The sequence below is a fragment of the Candoia aspera genome, chromosome 6, assembly GCF_035149785.1.
Source record: "Candoia aspera isolate rCanAsp1 chromosome 6, rCanAsp1.hap2, whole genome shotgun sequence".
NCBI classification, from domain to species: domain Eukaryota; kingdom Metazoa; phylum Chordata; class Lepidosauria; order Squamata; family Boidae; genus Candoia; species Candoia aspera.
The window spans coordinates 72343469-72362540 of record NC_086158.1 but is presented as its reverse complement, the minus strand read 5'-3'; the positions used below and the strand labels follow the sequence as shown (position 1 = coordinate 72362540).

The 19072-nt window shown below is 36.0% G+C and overlaps 1 protein-coding gene across 2 annotated transcripts in view; it reads right to left on the bottom strand.

The window, feature by feature from the left end:
• The window catches only part of LOC134500211 (uncharacterized), a 29613-nt gene that overhangs the window by 3870 nt on the left and 6671 nt on the right, over positions 1-19072 (bottom strand). The window contains exons 3-10 of one of the 2 annotated variants that reach the window (XM_063307374.1): positions 11871-11946; positions 8068-8199; positions 6118-6241; positions 5470-5530; positions 5341-5387; positions 4244-4319; positions 3618-3719; positions 2204-3058 (exon numbers count right to left, since the gene is read on the bottom strand). In XM_063307374.1, coding sequence (XP_063163444.1) covers positions 2204-3058; positions 3618-3719; positions 4244-4319; positions 5341-5387; positions 5470-5530; positions 6118-6241; positions 8068-8199; positions 11871-11946 — 1473 coding nt within the window. The remainder of the gene's footprint in view (positions 1-2203; positions 3059-3617; positions 3720-4243; positions 4320-5340; positions 5388-5469; positions 5531-6117; positions 6242-8067; positions 8200-11870; positions 11947-19072) is intronic. The other variant, XM_063307375.1, reaches the window with a different exon arrangement.

Sequence of the window (19072 nt, the reverse complement as noted above, 5' to 3'; positions counted from 1 at the left end):
ATTATACAACCAAAGGGACATAACACATCTTTTCTTATTTTCTGCTTGGTGCTGAACTTTTTTCTAAGCATACCATTTATTCTTACATTTTATTTAGTTATTTGTTTGTTTATAAATAATTCAGATTTTGTAACTTGAACTTCAATGATTCTGGGTGGTGTGCACAAATTTAAAACCAAGAAATAGAATAACACCAGACAACAAAAAAGGAAGATGGACATCTCAGTGGAACAGATATAAAGCCCTTCACACAGGGGGCCCATATCTCACCTTTGACCAAAGCCTGGGAAAAGAGCCGAGACACTAGGGCTCATGTAAAAGAGATCAGGATTGGGATTGTTCAAATCTATGGCAGGATGCTATTCCAGAGGGCAGGTGCTGCATCAGAGAAGGGTCCCATTAAATGGCATCTTTTAATGGATGATGTCCTGACATACATTTCTAAATGACCTGCTGACTGCAAATACTGATCCGCACACCTATCTGGCACAAAGCTGCATTACATTTCCCCAGTTTTGCACACTGCACTTCTAATATCCTTTCATTCATAATTCCATGAAACCAATTCCCAGGCACATTTGGTTTTGCAAGCAAAGCACATTCATATTTTAACATTTCTTCAGTTATGCCATCTGCATCTATCCCACCCCACCCCACCCATCCTATCCTATCCATACCATGTACCATCATCTGCCAGAAATGCTCCTCTGGATTTGATTAGGATAAACTTTGCACAAAATAATTAATAGACACGAATTTGACATCAGGACTCAAAACAAAGCTAAAATAATAGCAGAACATTTCAACCTCCCAGGACACTCCTCAAAGTGACTATTTTGGAAAAATGAGACTTTAACAGCACTATCAAGTGAGAAATTGTTGAATTCACATCAAACGGTTTCAGGCAATCTCAGAAGGTCTCAACAATGGGTTTTAACACATTGTTAATTGATTTGACATATTCTCATTCTCATACAAAACTCTAAAATACTCCTTCCAATTGTCCCTTGCTTCAGTTTCTCTCCCAATAATTTCATCACTTTTCTTTTTAATTCTGCTCTGGTGTGCAAGCTCCTGGTTTAGCCTTCTTCACCCACTTCCAAAACAATATTCATCTTTGCATTTAACTACATTCTTTACAACTATCTTTTCCTCTAGTAAATCATATTTATTAACATATATATGAAAACAGTATTTTCATCACTTTTGCAGTAATAATTCCTTCACATACAATTTATTTTAAAATACAGGACTCATACATTCTATTTCTGTAGTTGTTCTACTCCATTCAAGTTTGTTTCATTTTTTCTTGTTCTTCCACATAGACTTTTTTCCAAAAGCTAATTTTCACCCTACCATTTAATGGTCTCTCTCACATTCAGAACACCCCCCCACCCCAAATATTCCTTCACCGTTAAACTTTCTCCACAACCAAATCAGGCACGGTTTTCAATTATATTCATTCCTTTTTTATGTGTATATATGAACAGACCTATGCCTAAGTATTCAGAGCAAAGATATTTATCAATCAAACCTTTATTGGCATTATAAAAGCAATAAAATTCAAAAGGCATTAATATATCATGAGAGTAACAACGAAAGAGCCATACTCATTGAAAAATTTGATTACATTTCCTTTTAAGTACTTCTTCTAGGAATCTGGCAACAATTTGGGTGGTTTCAGATACGAGATATTTATCAAAACAGATACTAACAGCCACCATTCTCATTAATTCATGGGTCTCCAAACAGACCAATCACTATTTCTGTATTCTGTTGTCTCATTCCCACATTCATTCAAGTCTACTATCAGAATAATCCTGATCTGTTTTCAGAGATACCCAACATACATTTTTTTCTTTCATTTAATTTGTAAATTCACAATATTTACATTTACTCTTCCATTCTAAGTTGTAAGCATCTACAGTTATGCCATGGCTTCCAGTTCTATGAATATAACCATATATCAAAATATTAACTAGCTAATATGAATGGATTTATAGAAATGCGTAAAAATATTGTCATCTGCATCTGGTTCTGCATAACACATAATTGAAACCTATTAGACGCAAATTAAAACGGAATGATACCTGTTTTACTGATTTGTATGATCTTCAGCTTTTTTAGTTAATAACTGGCTGTAAAAGGAAAAAAATGAACAAATAATGTAGTATTATTGAAGCTAATAAGTAATTCTTCTCACCTTTCAGAATACTCCTCATATGGCTCATTAGCATGAGATGAATGGTCATTAAAAGAATTCAACCTTTGTTCAGGTCCCCTGTTTTGGAAATCTTTCATCTGTGACTTTTCACTAAAATCACAGTATGATTGATTATCATGGAATGGTCTACTTCTTCTTTCAGAATCTTCATCATCAAAATTTTCTAATGGCATTTTTCTTCGTAATTCACTGTGATGCTGCTGGTCAAGGAAAGGTACCATTCTTTGTCCATGCCCTCTGCTAACATACTCAAAATCTCCCACTGGTGGTTGAACATCATCATGAACAGTACAATTAGGAAACAGTCTCATTCTTTCCACAGGTCTCTTATTCAGGAACAATTGATTTTTGTCCTGCACAGGTGACTGAAAATCATCACTAGACTGTCGATTGTAAAATGGTCTTCGTCTTTGTCCTTGGCCTCTGCTGAGCTGGGTATCTATCTGTCTATGGTTATAACAAGGAGTGTCAGGAAAAGGTCTTTGCCTCTGACTATGGCCCATATTAACAACGTCTGCAGCTGATACATTTCCTGGAAAGTCATCACCAAGCTGGCGGTCTTGGAAAGGTTGAAATCTGTGTCCCGGTCTTCTTGTAGGAAAGTTTAAATCTTTAATCTGCATTTCTTCCTGGTAGTCATCATGAAACTGGTGGTCAGGGAAATGCCTTTGTCTCATTTGTGGCAGTGGCTGCATGTCATCTTGAAACTGGTGATCATGATATGGTTTTCGACGTTGCCCAGGACCCTTATTAATAAAATCAAACTCTCTCAATCGGATCTCTTCCGGTAAGTCATTGTGGCCATCATCATAAACTCTTAATCTTTTACCAGGCCTGTTAGGAAAATTTATTCTTTTTTTAAGAAAATCAAGTGTTAATATACATTAACAAAACCAAACTATAAAAAGGCAAATGTAAATCCATCAAAATATTTTAGAATTCAATTTGCACTTAATGACCATCATCTCTGACCCATATGGTACATGAGCATACACTTATGCACAGGGCATAATTTCTACTCCCCTGCAAAGCATTTTGAAGTTGGCTATGGAATCCTAGCTTTCCTGCTGAAGTTGGGACAGTGAGAAGACTGGGAAGCTGTCAGTACTGCTTCCAGCTAACCAAAAGGAAACTGCAAAAATGGAGCAATGAACTTTCTTACCCTTGACCCATACCCCGCTTACAGTTCTTATGTACTGCTAACAGTAGTGTGAAAATATGAAAGAAATCTTGAAGATGACTATGTTTTAAATATATTTTTAGACTATTCAAAAAGAATTCTTATTAAGTCAAGGTTGAACAAAGTGTGTGGAATTATACAAGCTAGATTTATACAAAAATAAATTCTGATTTTTTTCTACCACATCAAGACAAATATATTTTTGGCAGTTACCTAGGATATTCTTCATTTGGAAATCGATCAATATGTCCCTCTATATCGTTTGGTGGTGGCACAATATCTCCATCAGCATCCCACATATTCATCCCCAGATTGCTAAGGAATTTCAAAAGAGAATATAACACGTTTTCTTTGCTGAAGTTACAATGAAAACAAACTATGTAATGTGATTACACTAACTCCAGTGAAAGAAGGGAGAAGTTCCCAGCTGGATTTATAGCTTAATTCTACTGATTATTAGGATACTTTTCTATCGTGTCTCCCTGCAATGGCTGTACTCTTGTGAGCATATTATAGGTGTATAGCTGGCACTGAAGATGTTACCTAGTCTGGCAATGAAACGTCTGCAAGAAAACAACAAGGCTCAGAGCACCAAGGACTCCACAATTATAGGTGTTTTCAGTCAGCATATCAACTTTCTAAATCTGTTAGGATTCATTATTTATTTTCCATTTTATCAGGATGTATATTTGGTGTGCATTCACAAAATTTTTAAAAAGGCAATGATTATCTGCCTTTTGTGATCAAACTCAGAAAAAATAAATACTGCACTTATTTAAAATGTGTCAGAACAGAAATGGAATGTACTCGACAGTGAACAGGAATAGGACTTGACTCACCTTCTCATTGGCTGAGTTTTAAGATCTGTCAGATATATATTACCATCCATATGGTGGCCACGTGCTTCTCCAAAAGCTAAACAGATTGCAAGAACATTAGTTATGTGAAACAGTGCTTTGTGAAAAATGGACAAGCTGTTGAGGAAAGTTCAATAATAGCATGTAATTCTAGAATCTGACTTCTGTTTTTGTAATTTTGATATCATGCTGATACTAGAAATTACCTTTTCAAAACCACAACTGCAACAGGATGGCTCTGATATAAACTTGTTCCTGTCAGCTGTCATTTCTTTCTTTTGCTTTTGAATCAACTAGATTCCTGTTCCTATCCATCATACCCAGGACCTGTGGCTTATTCTTGATTAATTAAAAAATTTAAAGCTAGAAACAAATTACAGCAGCTTTTTATCTCCTCCTCATACCCCCAAGAGAGAAAGAGAAAACTTTTTCCCCTACAAATCTGTACTTATAAAATAAACCATGGTTTGCTATTGCATCCAAAGTTGGCCAATGCCTCTCACTGGAGTCCTATATTACACTTCTTTCTCAGTCCTGAGAATTATTTTATTCTTTATTTTATTTATTTTATCAAATTTATCACTGCCCATCTCCCCTGCAAGGAGGGAGTTATCCATTTCTATGAATATTTCTCAGATGTCAGCCACAGCACCATGACTTTGGCATGTCAATCAATACGTAACGAATATAGAGATCATGGTAGTAATTGAATTGCTTATTTCTCAGCATTTTTGCAAGGAGATGATGTCACAAAATCAACATTCCACAAATGTTGCAGGCAGTATCAGGTCTGGATTATCTAAAGAAATTATATCAAATATTTCTCCTTTCCTCACAGAAGGGCAAAGTGCTTCTGTACAGATATAGGAAGGGAAGCCATTTCCATTTCCAGCATGGAAATCTTGCTGGAATTCTATGAAACACCTTTTTGTGTCATGAGTCTAAGAGGGAAGGCAGGGGAGAAAACTCCTCAGTTCACATGTGATATTTTAGGAGGTGGTCTTTTGGATCTCAGAGCAGCTCATTCAACCAAGCAGTATTGCAAAACCTGGGATTCTGTTACAATGGTACACAAATACCTTGGATTGCTGTTTCTGGATCCCAACCTTCAACATCAATAAGATATCTAAAGGAACATAAATACAATTATGATTACCAAACTATCATTATAGTGAAACTAATTATTTAATCTTTGCTGTGATACTTACCTGCATATCAGGTAACCTGTTCTATTAATTCCATTAGTACAGTGTACTCCAATGAGTTTCTCTATTGGAAAAGCAAAATGAAAATCAAACAATGTAGACATATGATGTTAATGCATAATAAAAAGAAGGGGTTTTTAAAAAACATTGCTCTTTACTGGATCAGTGCAATTATACATCTCTGAAACTTTGATTCTGAATTACCAAAAATGGGAATTCAGGAACAGGTTGTATGACCTCTGCTGCATGAGCCTTGCAAGAAGAGCCAAAACTGATAGGACCAACTACTACTTAAATTATGAGAGAGATGGTCTAACTTTTAAGCTGGCTTTTTCTTCGTTGGTTAACAGGTGTTTTATACTATTAAAGCTGGCAACAGAGACGACAGCTTTGCTAGTCTGCATGCAGTATATTAGGTAGAAAGTAGTACCAGGCCAGGTGCAAGATGCCCCGTTCCCAGTTGTGTAGATTCTGCTCTGTGTAGAAACCTACTTCAGGCTATCTTTTGAGGTTTCTGAATTAAGATAATATGGATATATAAGGGTAATTATTCCTACATGATACCTGGAATTTAAAGAAATTCACAACTTGTCTGCCCAACTTACAATTGCTTTGGCTTTCTTGTATGAAATATTAAAGGCTGTTATTTACCGTTGTCTGCATTTTCCCACAGGAATTTTCTGACCCATTTTTTGAATTGTAGAATAGTAGGATCATCTGGGACTTCAAGACCTACAGTAAAAAGTTTCTTATACTCCATACTTTTGGGCAAATCCTAGCAATGAAAAGATGAACAAACGCTATAGTTAATATTGGTAATTCAATTACTATATATCTTTAAGATTCAATGAGTATTTTAACATTCATTTTTTAGAAATTAAGTGCATAATTGTATTAGGTGAATAATCCTACCGAAGACTGTTGCACCAGTCACAACTTCTGCTGACATCCAAACTCAGAAACTGAATGTAACTGCAGTAATGGAAATCTACGTCATTTTTCTTTCTTGCTACACTGCAACATTTTTTACCCAGGATTTAACAAGAATTCTGGTAATGAGATCACCTTTGAATAAAGGCAATTGTTGTAACATGGCATGTAGCAGCATGGCTAGTTTATTGGTTTTAAAAGTGTCTTCATGATCATACTCTGGTGTCACTTGAAAATATTACTTGTATTTCTTTCAGTAGTAACATTTGGTGAGGTTACTTAGAGACAGATATTTCATTGTATGAGTGCTGCTATGACAATCGGAAGGGATGTCTGTAATCTTTAAATTATCCCTTTTTTATTTTGACAGTTTGATTTAAAACCAATAAATCAAATTAATTTTTAATTTAAAATCAATAAATCTTTTTGATATATCTTTGTGCCACAGAGTTTATGAAGGATGTACTTCTACACTATCTTATCTAGGAGTAAATTCTGCTGAGTTCAGTGGGATTAATTTCAGAGAAGTCATGTATAGGATTGTGCTGCCAATCTCCCTGTCAATTAATATTCCACTAAAGTAACCAAACTCATAATTCTAATGTTTCATTGCAAAGAAACTATGAAAAATGTTCTCAATTAGAAAGAGTAAAATACATTTTTAGATTTTAGTTCTTCAAAATGCATAGTAAAATATTGGTATATTAGATGATCCAGCATTTGAGAATAATGATTCCTTATTGTAGATACAAATTTATGCACTCAGAAGATCCTGCCATATTCACAATAGAAACATATACAGTATGGCCTTTGTTGTTTGTAAAGTTTGTACTGGTCATTTTCTTCTCTGTGTTTTGTGCTTCAATCTGTACTTTTTCCAGCTTCTTAGATGGGGGAAATTAGGTGACATAAAGTGCAGTGACTTGCAGCTCTCTCTAGGTACTTCCAGTTCTGCATACCTAAATCTAATATTATAATATTTTTCATTCTGCAATCCTATGTGCATTTATCTTTCTCTTTAATTTGTGTTAAATACAAAAGTCTAAGCTCTCTTACTGTACTTTGTAAAGCATCATGAACACAGATAGCATGGCATCTTTAACTAGCATAACGGAATCCCTCCCTTCCTTTTTATCTTTCTTTTCTTTCTATGCTACTTAGAACCCACCCCAGACTGAAAGGACTTTGGGCAGTTCACAACATCAAATAAACAGAAAAACAAAGTAATAAATAACTAAATCCATATCAACATCAAAAATAAAAATTAACCACAAAAGAAAGGTTAAAATATAAACCAAGATCAGCATCCAGAGTCAGTCACGTGGGCTCAAAAGCACTTAGAAATAAAATGGTTGTAACTGGTCTACAGAACTGCAGCAAGGTGGGTGCTGCACATACTTCTTGGAGAAGATTGTTCTATAAAGCTGGGGCTACTACAGAGAAAACCTACTGTCTCACTCATGCCCCGTAAACCTTCAGCAGACCCTCTCTTGATGGATGAACCAGATGGGCAGGTTCACTTCTGGCAAGTCATTGCCTTTATTACGGAAGAGTTCCTCTGATGTTGAAGACTGAAAATCCCATGACAACTTGGCCTATTTCTAAATCAGCATTAAAAAAAACATGGGCAAAATGTTTCCCCCCCCCCCACAAGTACTCATTTACTATTACCTTAACATCATAGTATCTTGTTGTATATGTTAAATCAATAATTAAACCAAGCTCCATATTGAGAACTTTCACTGCAGAAATCAGATCTTTTGGTGTAAACTTCTGAGTTGGTGTAAGTCGATGATTGATTGCCTAGGATGGAGGAAAAAAGAAAGTAAACATGGAAAGATATTCTTATGCATACGGAAAAATCTGACTCATTGAATTAAAAAGAAAAGTCAAATTGAAAACAAAACACAAGCATTCAAAACGATCAGGTAGTTTCTAAGCAAATAAGTTTTGTATTTAAAAATAAATAGTACAGCTAGTAGCAACTTTAGGGACTGAAGTTGTTTTTCTTTTTACTCTGGGAGTATGCTTTTCTTTCTTTTACTACAGGCTGATATAGAGGCAACAATAATATTACATATTTTACTGCTGAAATACATATAGTCTGAGAGCATTCATCCAATGCCAAGATTTTGCTCTAAGCCTGAATAAGTGAAGTTACCTGCTGTTCTACAGAGAAGCAGAGTCTAGGTGGAGTAGGTAATTGTGAAGTAAACATCTTTATCTTTACATTTCCATCTTTTTGAAGTACATTTCACAATGTATAACTTCGTATATTCTTAGGCGACATTATCATTTATCAGATAATATACAGCAAATACCCATTCTTCTATTTTTGAGGAACATCATCCATACTAGAACTAGGAACAGTGCTACCCAAAATAGAAAAAAAAAAGTATATTCTACCTATTATGTTTTCAAATTAACTCATATATGAACCTTTTCATCAGCTTTAATAAGCAAGCAAACTAGTCATAAACGGTAAGTTATATGAATAAAAGTGTAAGAGTAAATATAAAGCATATGTGTACAAGCAGACTGTATGTATAAACTAATTAAATGAAATGAAAAATATACAGCATGTCTGTGAAAGTAAAGTGGGGAAGAACGCAGCAAGATCTGAATAAAAGTGGTTTGATTTTGTATAGTGAAAGTGACACATACATGCAGGAAAGTTAAACTACAGGTTTCATTATTAATTGAAGGGTTATAATGTATGTAAAACATATGAATCAATGCCATCTAGGTTGCTGTGGGTGTAAATGGAAGTAGGAATCAATTATTTGGTGACAGCTTGGTGACAGTTGCATGTTATGTTTCAGCGAAAGACAATAATGGAAGAACCAGGGGGTGAACTTTGGGAAATGTTGTGCAATATTCTGAATGAATTTGATCAAAGGAAAAGTGTTCGGTGACATTAACAGATGGGTGAGAACAAGACAAGAGACTATAGAAAAAGTGATCGGGCCATTCAGAGACTTAAACTCAGTGAGAATAGCAAGTGGTGGGTATCTTGCTTAAAAATGGTCTGTTTTGAATATGTCACTTAAGCACAAGAACATTCATGGGTACACATGGCAAGGAATGAACATAATCTAAAATTTTGACTGAACTGATTTTGATGACAAGCTGACAGAATCAGTGAAGGAGTATGGGATAATTTTTTGCTAATGCCAAGAGTGAATCCTTGGGGAAAAAAGACATGGAAGTGAAAGAAACTTGAGTAAAACTATGGCTACTGGGAGAGCAAGTATGAGTCCTCTGAGAAGAGCTATTAGAAGATAATCCACCAACAGATTAAATGGCAAGTAAATGTAAGGAAAGCAAATATGATTCTGCTTAGAACAGAATGAAAAGAATTATGGTACGGATGCTACGGGATGGTATACAGTTACACTAATGAAAGTACAAGAAGGATGCTTGGTAGAAAGATGAAATGAAAGAGGCTGCAGATGAGGAAAAATGCATATAATGATTACTACAAAATATACTGGATAATGTATATACATTATAGAAGAAAAAGATAGCTGTAAGCCTGTAGTCAGAGAGAAAAAGAAATCGTTAAAATTAAAAGGGAGAAAATGACAGCAATTCTGATGGAAATAAAACATCGTTCTGGAAGTCAATGAAGGGCTAAGCCAACTGCCTCCAACACAGTGAATAGAATTAAAAATAAAACTGATGAATTGGGATGAATATTTCAGCTAGAAGAGGTATTTCAGAGATTTGGATAGGAAATATAGTGATTAAGTTGAAGAGTGGAACTGAAACAAATTCTATAAATATTAACTATCCAAGAAAAAAATGAATGAAAGTAATAAATAGTGTGAGAATGCTGAAGAATTGTAGCACTACAGGTATAGATGGTACTAGACAACCCATGACCCACTGGGTCATCTTTCACTGGCAGAGGGTGTGCGGGTGAGGGAGACTTACCCAAGCAACTTGTGACCTTCCCTGCAAGGTTCCCCATTGACTTTCTCCCTGCAAGCGCCCCAGGCAGGAATTTGCAAGTCCAAACCCCCTGCAGCACTGCCGTGGTCAGCCATGGTCAGCCATGGTCATGTGATCCCCACTGACTTTCTCCCAGGCTTCTCCACTGACTTGTGGGAAGCTGTCAGGGAACTTCAGTGAGGATCACTGCAGCAGTGCAGTGGTGGCACTGAACAGCAGCAGTTGCTGAAACAGCAACAGCAACTTCCCCAAATTTCATTCCCATGGGAGTAATGGGTCCCAGCATCTTGTAAGTTAGCCCATCTGAGGTACCTTTGTTGAAAAAGTTTTGCTCTATGATGCAGCGTTTCACCCAACTGAAGATTACAAAGTATCAAACAGACAAAAGAATTTTAGTTGTGTATGGATAAGCGAAGAAATGTTAAAGCATGCATACAGTTTTCTTGCAAAACCTATCGAAGGATTAGTTTGTGGAGTCCTTGGTGCTCTCTGAGCCTTGTTTTCTTGCCGTTTCATTGCCAGGCTAGGCAACATCTTCAGCACTGAAGATGTTGCCTAGTCTAGCAATGAAATGGCAAGAAAATAACAAGGCTCAGAGAGCACCAAGGACTCCACAGTTCAACCCTGAGCTACAAATATTTGCTTCGAAGGATTAGTTTGTTAAGTGTGACTTTCAGAGAATTCTGATTGGAAGGATATAGGAGGTGACAATGAGCAGAATTGGGGAAGTGAAGTGTGGCTTTATGTCAGCCAGGGTGTATAGACCAATTTTTGCTCTTCAGAAGGTCATTGAGAAATGTACACATTTGGGAGAGAATGGATCAACCTTTGTTGATTTAGAGCAGTGTTTCTCAACCATAGCAACTTTCAGTTATGTGGACTTCAACTCCCAGAATTCCCCAGACAGCATTGGGATTTGAAGTCCACACATCTTAAAGTTGCCAAGGTTGAGAAACTCTGATTTAGAGAAATTGCATGATAAAATGAATAGGCTTCAATTATGTAATGTTTTGTCCGAATATGGAGTTGAAGGTTAGTTGATCAACGTGATAAAGAGTGGCATAATGATGGAACGAAAGCATGCATAAAATGCATGTGCTCATGTATGTTCTGTTCCTGTCAGTTTATTAGATTTTTAAAAAACAACTGAGGGAAGGTACAGTTCCCTCATTAAGGCCAACACAGACTGTGCTTTGAAATACTCCATAGTACAGTGATCATGGTAGTACTGATGACAGATGGACTGCATGACAACTGTACTGTTGGTCTTATTTCATAGTACGTTAAATGCTGTTATCCTCTGAAGGGAAGGTTAACAGTCAGTTGTGCAGAGGTTCAAACTTAACAGCAAAGATGCTACATTTTTGGCCAGTGCACTCTGAAACACCTCTTTAGAACTGAATCTGTAGTATTGCACAGGTCTACTTATAGTCAAACATTGATTATACAAAATAAATCTCACTTTACTGATTTCCTTTTATAGTTAACATAACTTCAAAGAAATACAGTTTTACACATACCCCTTTCAAGGGTACTTTAAAAGCAATGAATCGAGTTCCTGGTATAGGTTGTCCAACTGGTGATATGTTCCTCCATCTATTAAAAAAGAAAAGTTACATTTAAATATAGAAATGTTAAAAAATGTTATGACTATGCGATTTTATAGAAAACATTAGAGCCTTGATGCAGCAACTGGGACACATGGTGCCCACCTTCGCATTACTGCACCAATCACTCATGGGAAGAGAACCTGGGGTCTGAATCTAAAGGAACTATATTGAATTCGAGGTTGGGTTCATCCACCTCTTAAGTCTCCAGTCAAAATGACTGTTTCTGCTAAAGTGGATGATTTTTTAAAATCATCTACATGCATTTCTCAGTCCAATGTTACCAAGCTTCTAGAGCCTTACATACAAACTCTTTTTCATACTCTTTGCAAGTATGCAAAAGAAGTTTAATAAATCATCATCATCATCATCACCATCACCACCACCATCATCATCATCCACTGCTACTATGCTGGGCAACACAAGTTTTCATTCCAAATAGCAATTCCCAACTAGTGTAGCATATTAAGGTCTTGTTGAAGTGTTCAGAAAACGGCAGTATTGCAAAAGAAATAAACAACCCCCTCCAACTAGACACATTTTTTTGTTCAAACAATAGTGTGTGGTTGTCAGATCCCTCTGACCAAAAGGTTCACAGAACCCCTTATCGGAACATCTTCCATTGCTTCCTTATCACTGGGTCAGACTCTCTGCTGCCAGATGGGAGGGGTGGTGGGATGGAGTGTGAATTGCATTATTATGGCTAGAGATTTATGGTGGTACACATCAAGGCCAGTCAGTAGAGATACACCAGCAACACCACCTGGGTGAGAAGGAGGGTGACATACTGCTGTGGGAAGAAGGAAAAGAAAGCAATTAAGGGAATGTAGTTTTAAATGTATGTTGTAGTGGGAATTCTCCATTCGCAGCTTTACTCTTGTCCTGATAATTTCGCTTCATTAAAACAGTTAAAGGACCTAGGTCTCCTGACTGTCATTGTGTGAATGCTTGAATGAGCCAGGGCTGACAGTGGTATAAACTAGTGGGGTTCATACAGTAGCCTTTGGAACCCAGTAAGCATAGGTGTATGGCCTATTTCTCATTGTAAATAGGAAAATGCACAGGATCTAATGAAATCTTAGTACATGATCCAACCAAAGTAAACACTTGTGATCTCCACTGATTTCAGCTGCATTTAGAGTACAAGGGACGTGGTGGCGCTGCGGGTTAAACCGCTGAGCTGTCGATCGGAAGGTCGGCGGTTCGAAACCGCGCGGTGGGGTGAGCTCCCGTTGTTAATCCCAGCTCCTGCACACCAAGCAGTTCGAAAACATGCAAATGTGAGTAGATTAATTGGTACCGCTTCGGCGGGAAGGTAACGGCGTTCCGTGAGTCATGCTGGCCACATGACCCGGAAGTGTCCTATGGACAACGCCGGCTCCAAGGCTTAGAAACGGAGATGAGCACCGCCCCCTAGAGTCGGACTCGACTGGACTTTACGTCAAGGGAAACCTTTACCTTTACCTAGATGGGTCCTTAATTTATTGCTTGATTTACAATAGACAAGTACAATCTGAGACCCAGGGCTATAAGCAGCCCTCCCAAATCTTGGGTAATGTTCCCAGAGCCCCTCCAAGAATTCTTCCAACTGCATTTTTTTAACGTGACAAACCAGGGAAATTATTAAATATATGGGGAACAATAATATTACATTTAAGTGAAAGTAAAGAAAATGAATTTTTGCCTGGTCTTACCAACTTCCCTTCTGTCCACCTTTTTTATGAAGTGTTTTCCTCAGCCAAGTGTAGTCTCAGCCTACACACACACACTCACTTAATTTACAGTAAAACAACCCAGAATGTGGTATTTACATATAAAGATTTTACATTTCTTTTGTCTTTTATGGGGACAAAGGCAATGAAAACGAACATGTTACAGGAGTGGAATTTTAGTATGATCTGTAAACCCTTGTTAGCACTGGGTTCAACAGAATGGAGATGCTCCTTATTTTAAATAAATGCTAAGAAATGCATAGGCACATTGTAACACATACATGAAGTTATACATTACTTTCTTTAAATTAAACTTGAGGAAATACAGAATGATTTGCAGAAGTTATTTCATATATTACACATAAGAAATTTTTCCTCAAAGATTATCTTCTGATAAAGCCTACGCTATATTACATAAAAGTATATAAAATTTAAAAGTGCAAGAAGTTGTATTAATCCATTAGAAACATATTAAAACATGAATTTGTATTATCAAATGGAGAGTCATTCTGTCCTAGCATGTTTATTGCAAACTGAAATCTTATGCAGCACCCACAAATTAATGCAATGTACAATGTTTCTTGTGAAGGCTGTAATAGATGGAAACCCTGTCATGTCACACACAGACACCCACCTATACCACAAAAAATGAAGCATTAAAAAAAAAAGCACCCATCTGCATGGAAACTGTAAATCCACACAACTCGATGATGCAATTACTATTAATGTGATTAGAGTGATTAGAAACTTTACTAGTTATGGCTAGAATGAAGGAGTGTGGACTTAAAAGCTTATGAGCTAATCATCTCAGAATTCATATGAAAGTTTTCATGAATAGTCTGTTTGTCCATCCTTTTTGTAATCAATATATTTTATTCGTTAGATTTAGATACTAAGTACCACATACACTGAAACAATTATGATTATCTATTATTTATTACATTATTTATATCCTGCATTTTGGAATCCGTATCTTCCGTATCAACCTGACCTACAATCAGTATAAATACTTGTAAATGAAAATACAATGTGCATTTTAAAAACAACAAAATTTCTAGGGTATTTGATGATAATGGTGGGGGTGGGGCAGGCAAGAGTTCAACTGAGCAAATGTCTAGGATGCCTCATGGGTCTAAGAAGTCTTCTTCTATCTCCCCAGGGAACTTTCCCATAGTGATGCTGACACTAAGGACCGTGGGAAGAGGAAACAGCTGAGCCAGTTTCAATAGTGGTGTCTGTTTGCTCGCTTCCCTCTTCTTCAGGGATCCTTCCACTAACCCCTGTGGGGAAGTGGGTGAGGTGGTGGACTGGCCCATCTAAGCAGGTTTTCAGGCTTCATAAATGTTGCTTTTATCAAAAGCAACCAGTCCATCTAATTACAGATTTTCAAATCCAGAAAACTCTCTCCATAAGGCTTATACTTTCTATTAATTATGAGGATGTGTATACATGCTACCCAGTAAACCTAGCAAATTAAAAAGAGAAAAAGAAAAAATAAGTTAGACTCAGGTAGCAGTTGATAAAATCCAGCAACAATGGAACTCCTTAAATGATAATTTTAAACTGATTTTAAACTGAAAGATTACTGCAAACTTTACGTTTTAAAGCATGGCATCACAAGTAAACCTATCTGCAGAAGTCATTCCTTCGCTGGGATGCCACCAAGGGAAATATGTACTGCTGTAACTTTGGGGGGCAGTAAAATAATTCACATTTTTTTAGCTCTGGGATCCAACACAAATTTAGCCTGATTATATCAGGGCCTGAGAGGCACTGTCAAAAAATTAAAATGGTAGCACCACCAACAGAGCAGGCAGCACAGACTGGCTTTCCCCACGCTCTGGTTACTATACCCCTCTGAGACTGGCAAAATAAGAAAAAAGGAAAGAGGCCCACTGAATAGTGACATCAAAGGTCCTAATGAACTCGGTACTGTCTTATTAGGTGCATGTGGAAGGAGATGATTCTTTGGGTAACTTGGTTCCAAACCTTTAACCAGAATGTTTAACTGGGTCCAGAAGCAGACTGGAAATGATGAAACACTGATGTATTGAATCGTTCTGTACCAGTCCAAGGTAACAATTTTATAGACCTATTTTGGAGTAATGGAAATGTCTGTATTATTTTCAAAGGCAGAGTCATTTAAAATACATTCTAATAACCCAAATGGATGGTTATTTTTTTTAAAAATACGGCCTTTAGATATATTTAGACGCTGTCTTTTGTGCAAATCTAACTGTACTGTGCCTGATATATCTCTAGAGTGAATTGCAGAAAGACTGCACTTGCACTCAGTGCCACGTATTTTCCATTCTACATCAGGTAGTTTTATCAGGAAAATATTTAGTAGTAGATTCATCATAGTTGCTATACTATCATAACAACATAATAGTTTAGTGAGCTCAAGTGGCTGTATTATAACTTCATTTAGATTGCTGAAGACCAACAATATATATCTGAAACTTGATATGAATTATTAAAAATCTACTGTATTTTACAAGTTTTAATCGTATTATGCATGTTTATATTTGGGTGAGAATATTTATGACGATGGAGTACATTACTCACTTATAGTTGCTTAAGCTTTGCAATTATTTTATCCTCCAATCAATACAAAAAGCAACACAAATAAGTAATAAGATATGAAGTTAAAGATGTACAGGGAGAAGACATGGTACTGTTTATTAAATTTAAGGGACTAACTTGTTTTTCATCACTGATCCAAAGTAGAACACATAAAAATATATCATGTGGAATCAAAAAAAAAATCTTCTAAATTCTAGATATTGAGCGGCATGAAGAACTAAATTGTCTATGGTAAGAACAGTAATGAAAAAGCTTGAGATTGTAGATTTCAAGATATCAAGCTATTCGAATAGTCCTCCTCTTCTCTATGTTGTGTTTATTAACTTGGTTACTTCTTGATATACAAAAGATTTTTGCATAAATTTCTTGATATACAAAGGTTACCTGCATATTTCAAAAGATTCTTAGGTTTGAATGTGTGTTGCTAAACTTTATTGTCTCTGGTATCTAATATCACTAAAAGAAGCTCACTCATTGTAGATTTTTATACAATTTGGAACCACTTTACACCAAAGCTGTCTCTAAATAGGAGCAAACTGGTATCATCTTGTGGTTTGTCTAATCTTATATTTTATTGTATATTTTTCTGTTAGAAGTTCATTTAAAATGCAGTCTGTAATTTTTAAATGTTTATCTCTTCTACTATTGTTTTGCATGTGACCAATGTTTAAAAAATACTTTAAAAACAAAATTTGATTTTTTAAAAAAAATCCTTGTGACATTCTCCCAGAAAAAGAGGGAGCAAATGAACTGATTCTCCTAATCACTTCACAGCTACAGGACCAGGAAGTGGTACTACAGAATTTATTTTTTCCTCATTTCTTTCCTTTTAAATTGCCAGAAAGAAATAAAGGGTATGGCATCCCTATGTCTCTCCCACACTGGGGGGGGATGCTAAATATGCCCCCCTTGAGGTCCTCCTGTTCTGGTGGCAGCAAGAACTACCATGCCACACACCATGACAGGAGGCAGAGCTAGGGGGTGTAGACCCAGAGGGCTTCTGAGAGAAGGCTGAGTCCTCTGAGTTTTCATCCTATGGGCTCAGCCCTGCTGCTACAGATGTATTCAAAAAGTAGTTTGATATTTTTCAGAAAAATCACTGAAGACATATTTCGTCAGCAGTATCTGAAAAGAAAAAGAATGTGAAATTGTCTATTTCTTAAAAAATAAAATAGGATTCACAATTTTTCTTTACCTTCCTGTTATAACTGTATGAAAGGGTTCACATAACCTATTATCTGACAAAACGCTATTTTTTAAAATGACTTGAATTCTCTTATTTTTCATATGTGCGCTTAAACTTTTACCCCTGATGTTAATAAAAATTACTGCAGCTGATTGGTGAAATAAAGAGACACATAGAACAGAGTTGAAAATTTTAATTGGACACTGGTCAGAATTACAAATAAGGCAAGGCCTTGAAGCTTACCCTAGAAAATTCAAGGATTGAGGGGTGGCTGGAGAAATGTGCATGCACTTGATTTCTATGTATAGTTGTGCAATGACAACAAAACAAAGGTAGTTCACCTCATATAACAATGCCAGATCATCTGAAATGTTATTTAAAATATTATTTTCACATAGGTGCTTTTTTAAACCTATAGTTACATGGATAGCCATCTATTGAACCTGGATCCAAATTAACAGCATCGTAATAATAAAAGGAAAAGAAAGCCAAAATGTGGATGGTTACAATAGCAATAGTTCTCAAATACGTGAAAGCAACTCAAATCATGATTTGAACTGCTAGTCCTACCTGCCCCAATACCATGATTCATAAGTTCACTCTTGTCTTCATAGCGCAGTAACTTTTATAGGTAGATTGTTTGCCATAATTATGGACTATACATTTGTACGTAACAGCAAAATAATTACCAAATTCATCTCAAATAATTGATTTCTAATTCTTGTTGGTTAATATAAGCAACTTTTTATATCAAAGTTAAGATTCCCTTAATTTTATCAGATGTATTGGCATGATACCCTAAATGAACTCATTTCATACTTCATACTGAGAAGATAAAAAGCTAAAAATCAAAAATTACCAAGCCAGGTGTTGGATAAAAGGAATTCCTTTGTAATTATTTATTCATTTCTTGCATTTAAATATTGCTTTCTCAGTGCATATGAGGCATTTTTACAATTTAAGATATAACTTGTAGTCTAGTAGACATGAAATGGGAAAGAATATTATCAGAATGGGAAGGAAACTAAGCCAACTCTCACATAAGCTTATTATTTTGGAAGTATTCCTCCATAGGCGGCCAGTGGAGCACTGATAAAAACAACTGATGAGCTGCTATTATAACTTAAAAACAACAGCAGCAGCAATGGAAAAAACACATGAATGTAAATCCAGGAAGTTGTCAAAACTGAAGAAAATGTAATACTTTGTCAAGTATGTCACCACTTTAAATAAAAGTTTATAGTGATTTCAAAAGTGCAAGCTATTTCATGGAAAAATCAATCATAATTACATTCACATTAATAGGTATATAAACTAACGGAATATTAGATGCAAGAGGGAAATACCAGCCATTATAGATTAATAGACATGTAGTAGAGGTTTGTAAAACATTTTAATAAGTGTTGCAATGTATTTTCTTTGCACATGCATTCATTTATTAAGGGTTTGCGCTAGTATGCTGAAATATGCTACTCTCCAAGACACGTCTGTTTATTCTACTATTACCCTCAGTCCAGTTTTTGATTTTTCTTTTCCAGCTGACGTTCAATACTGAGCTGTTCAGCCTATGTAGATCATACTGGGCTGCTGAGTGTTTGAGAGGCTCTTTTAAAGAGTTTATTTTGCTGGTT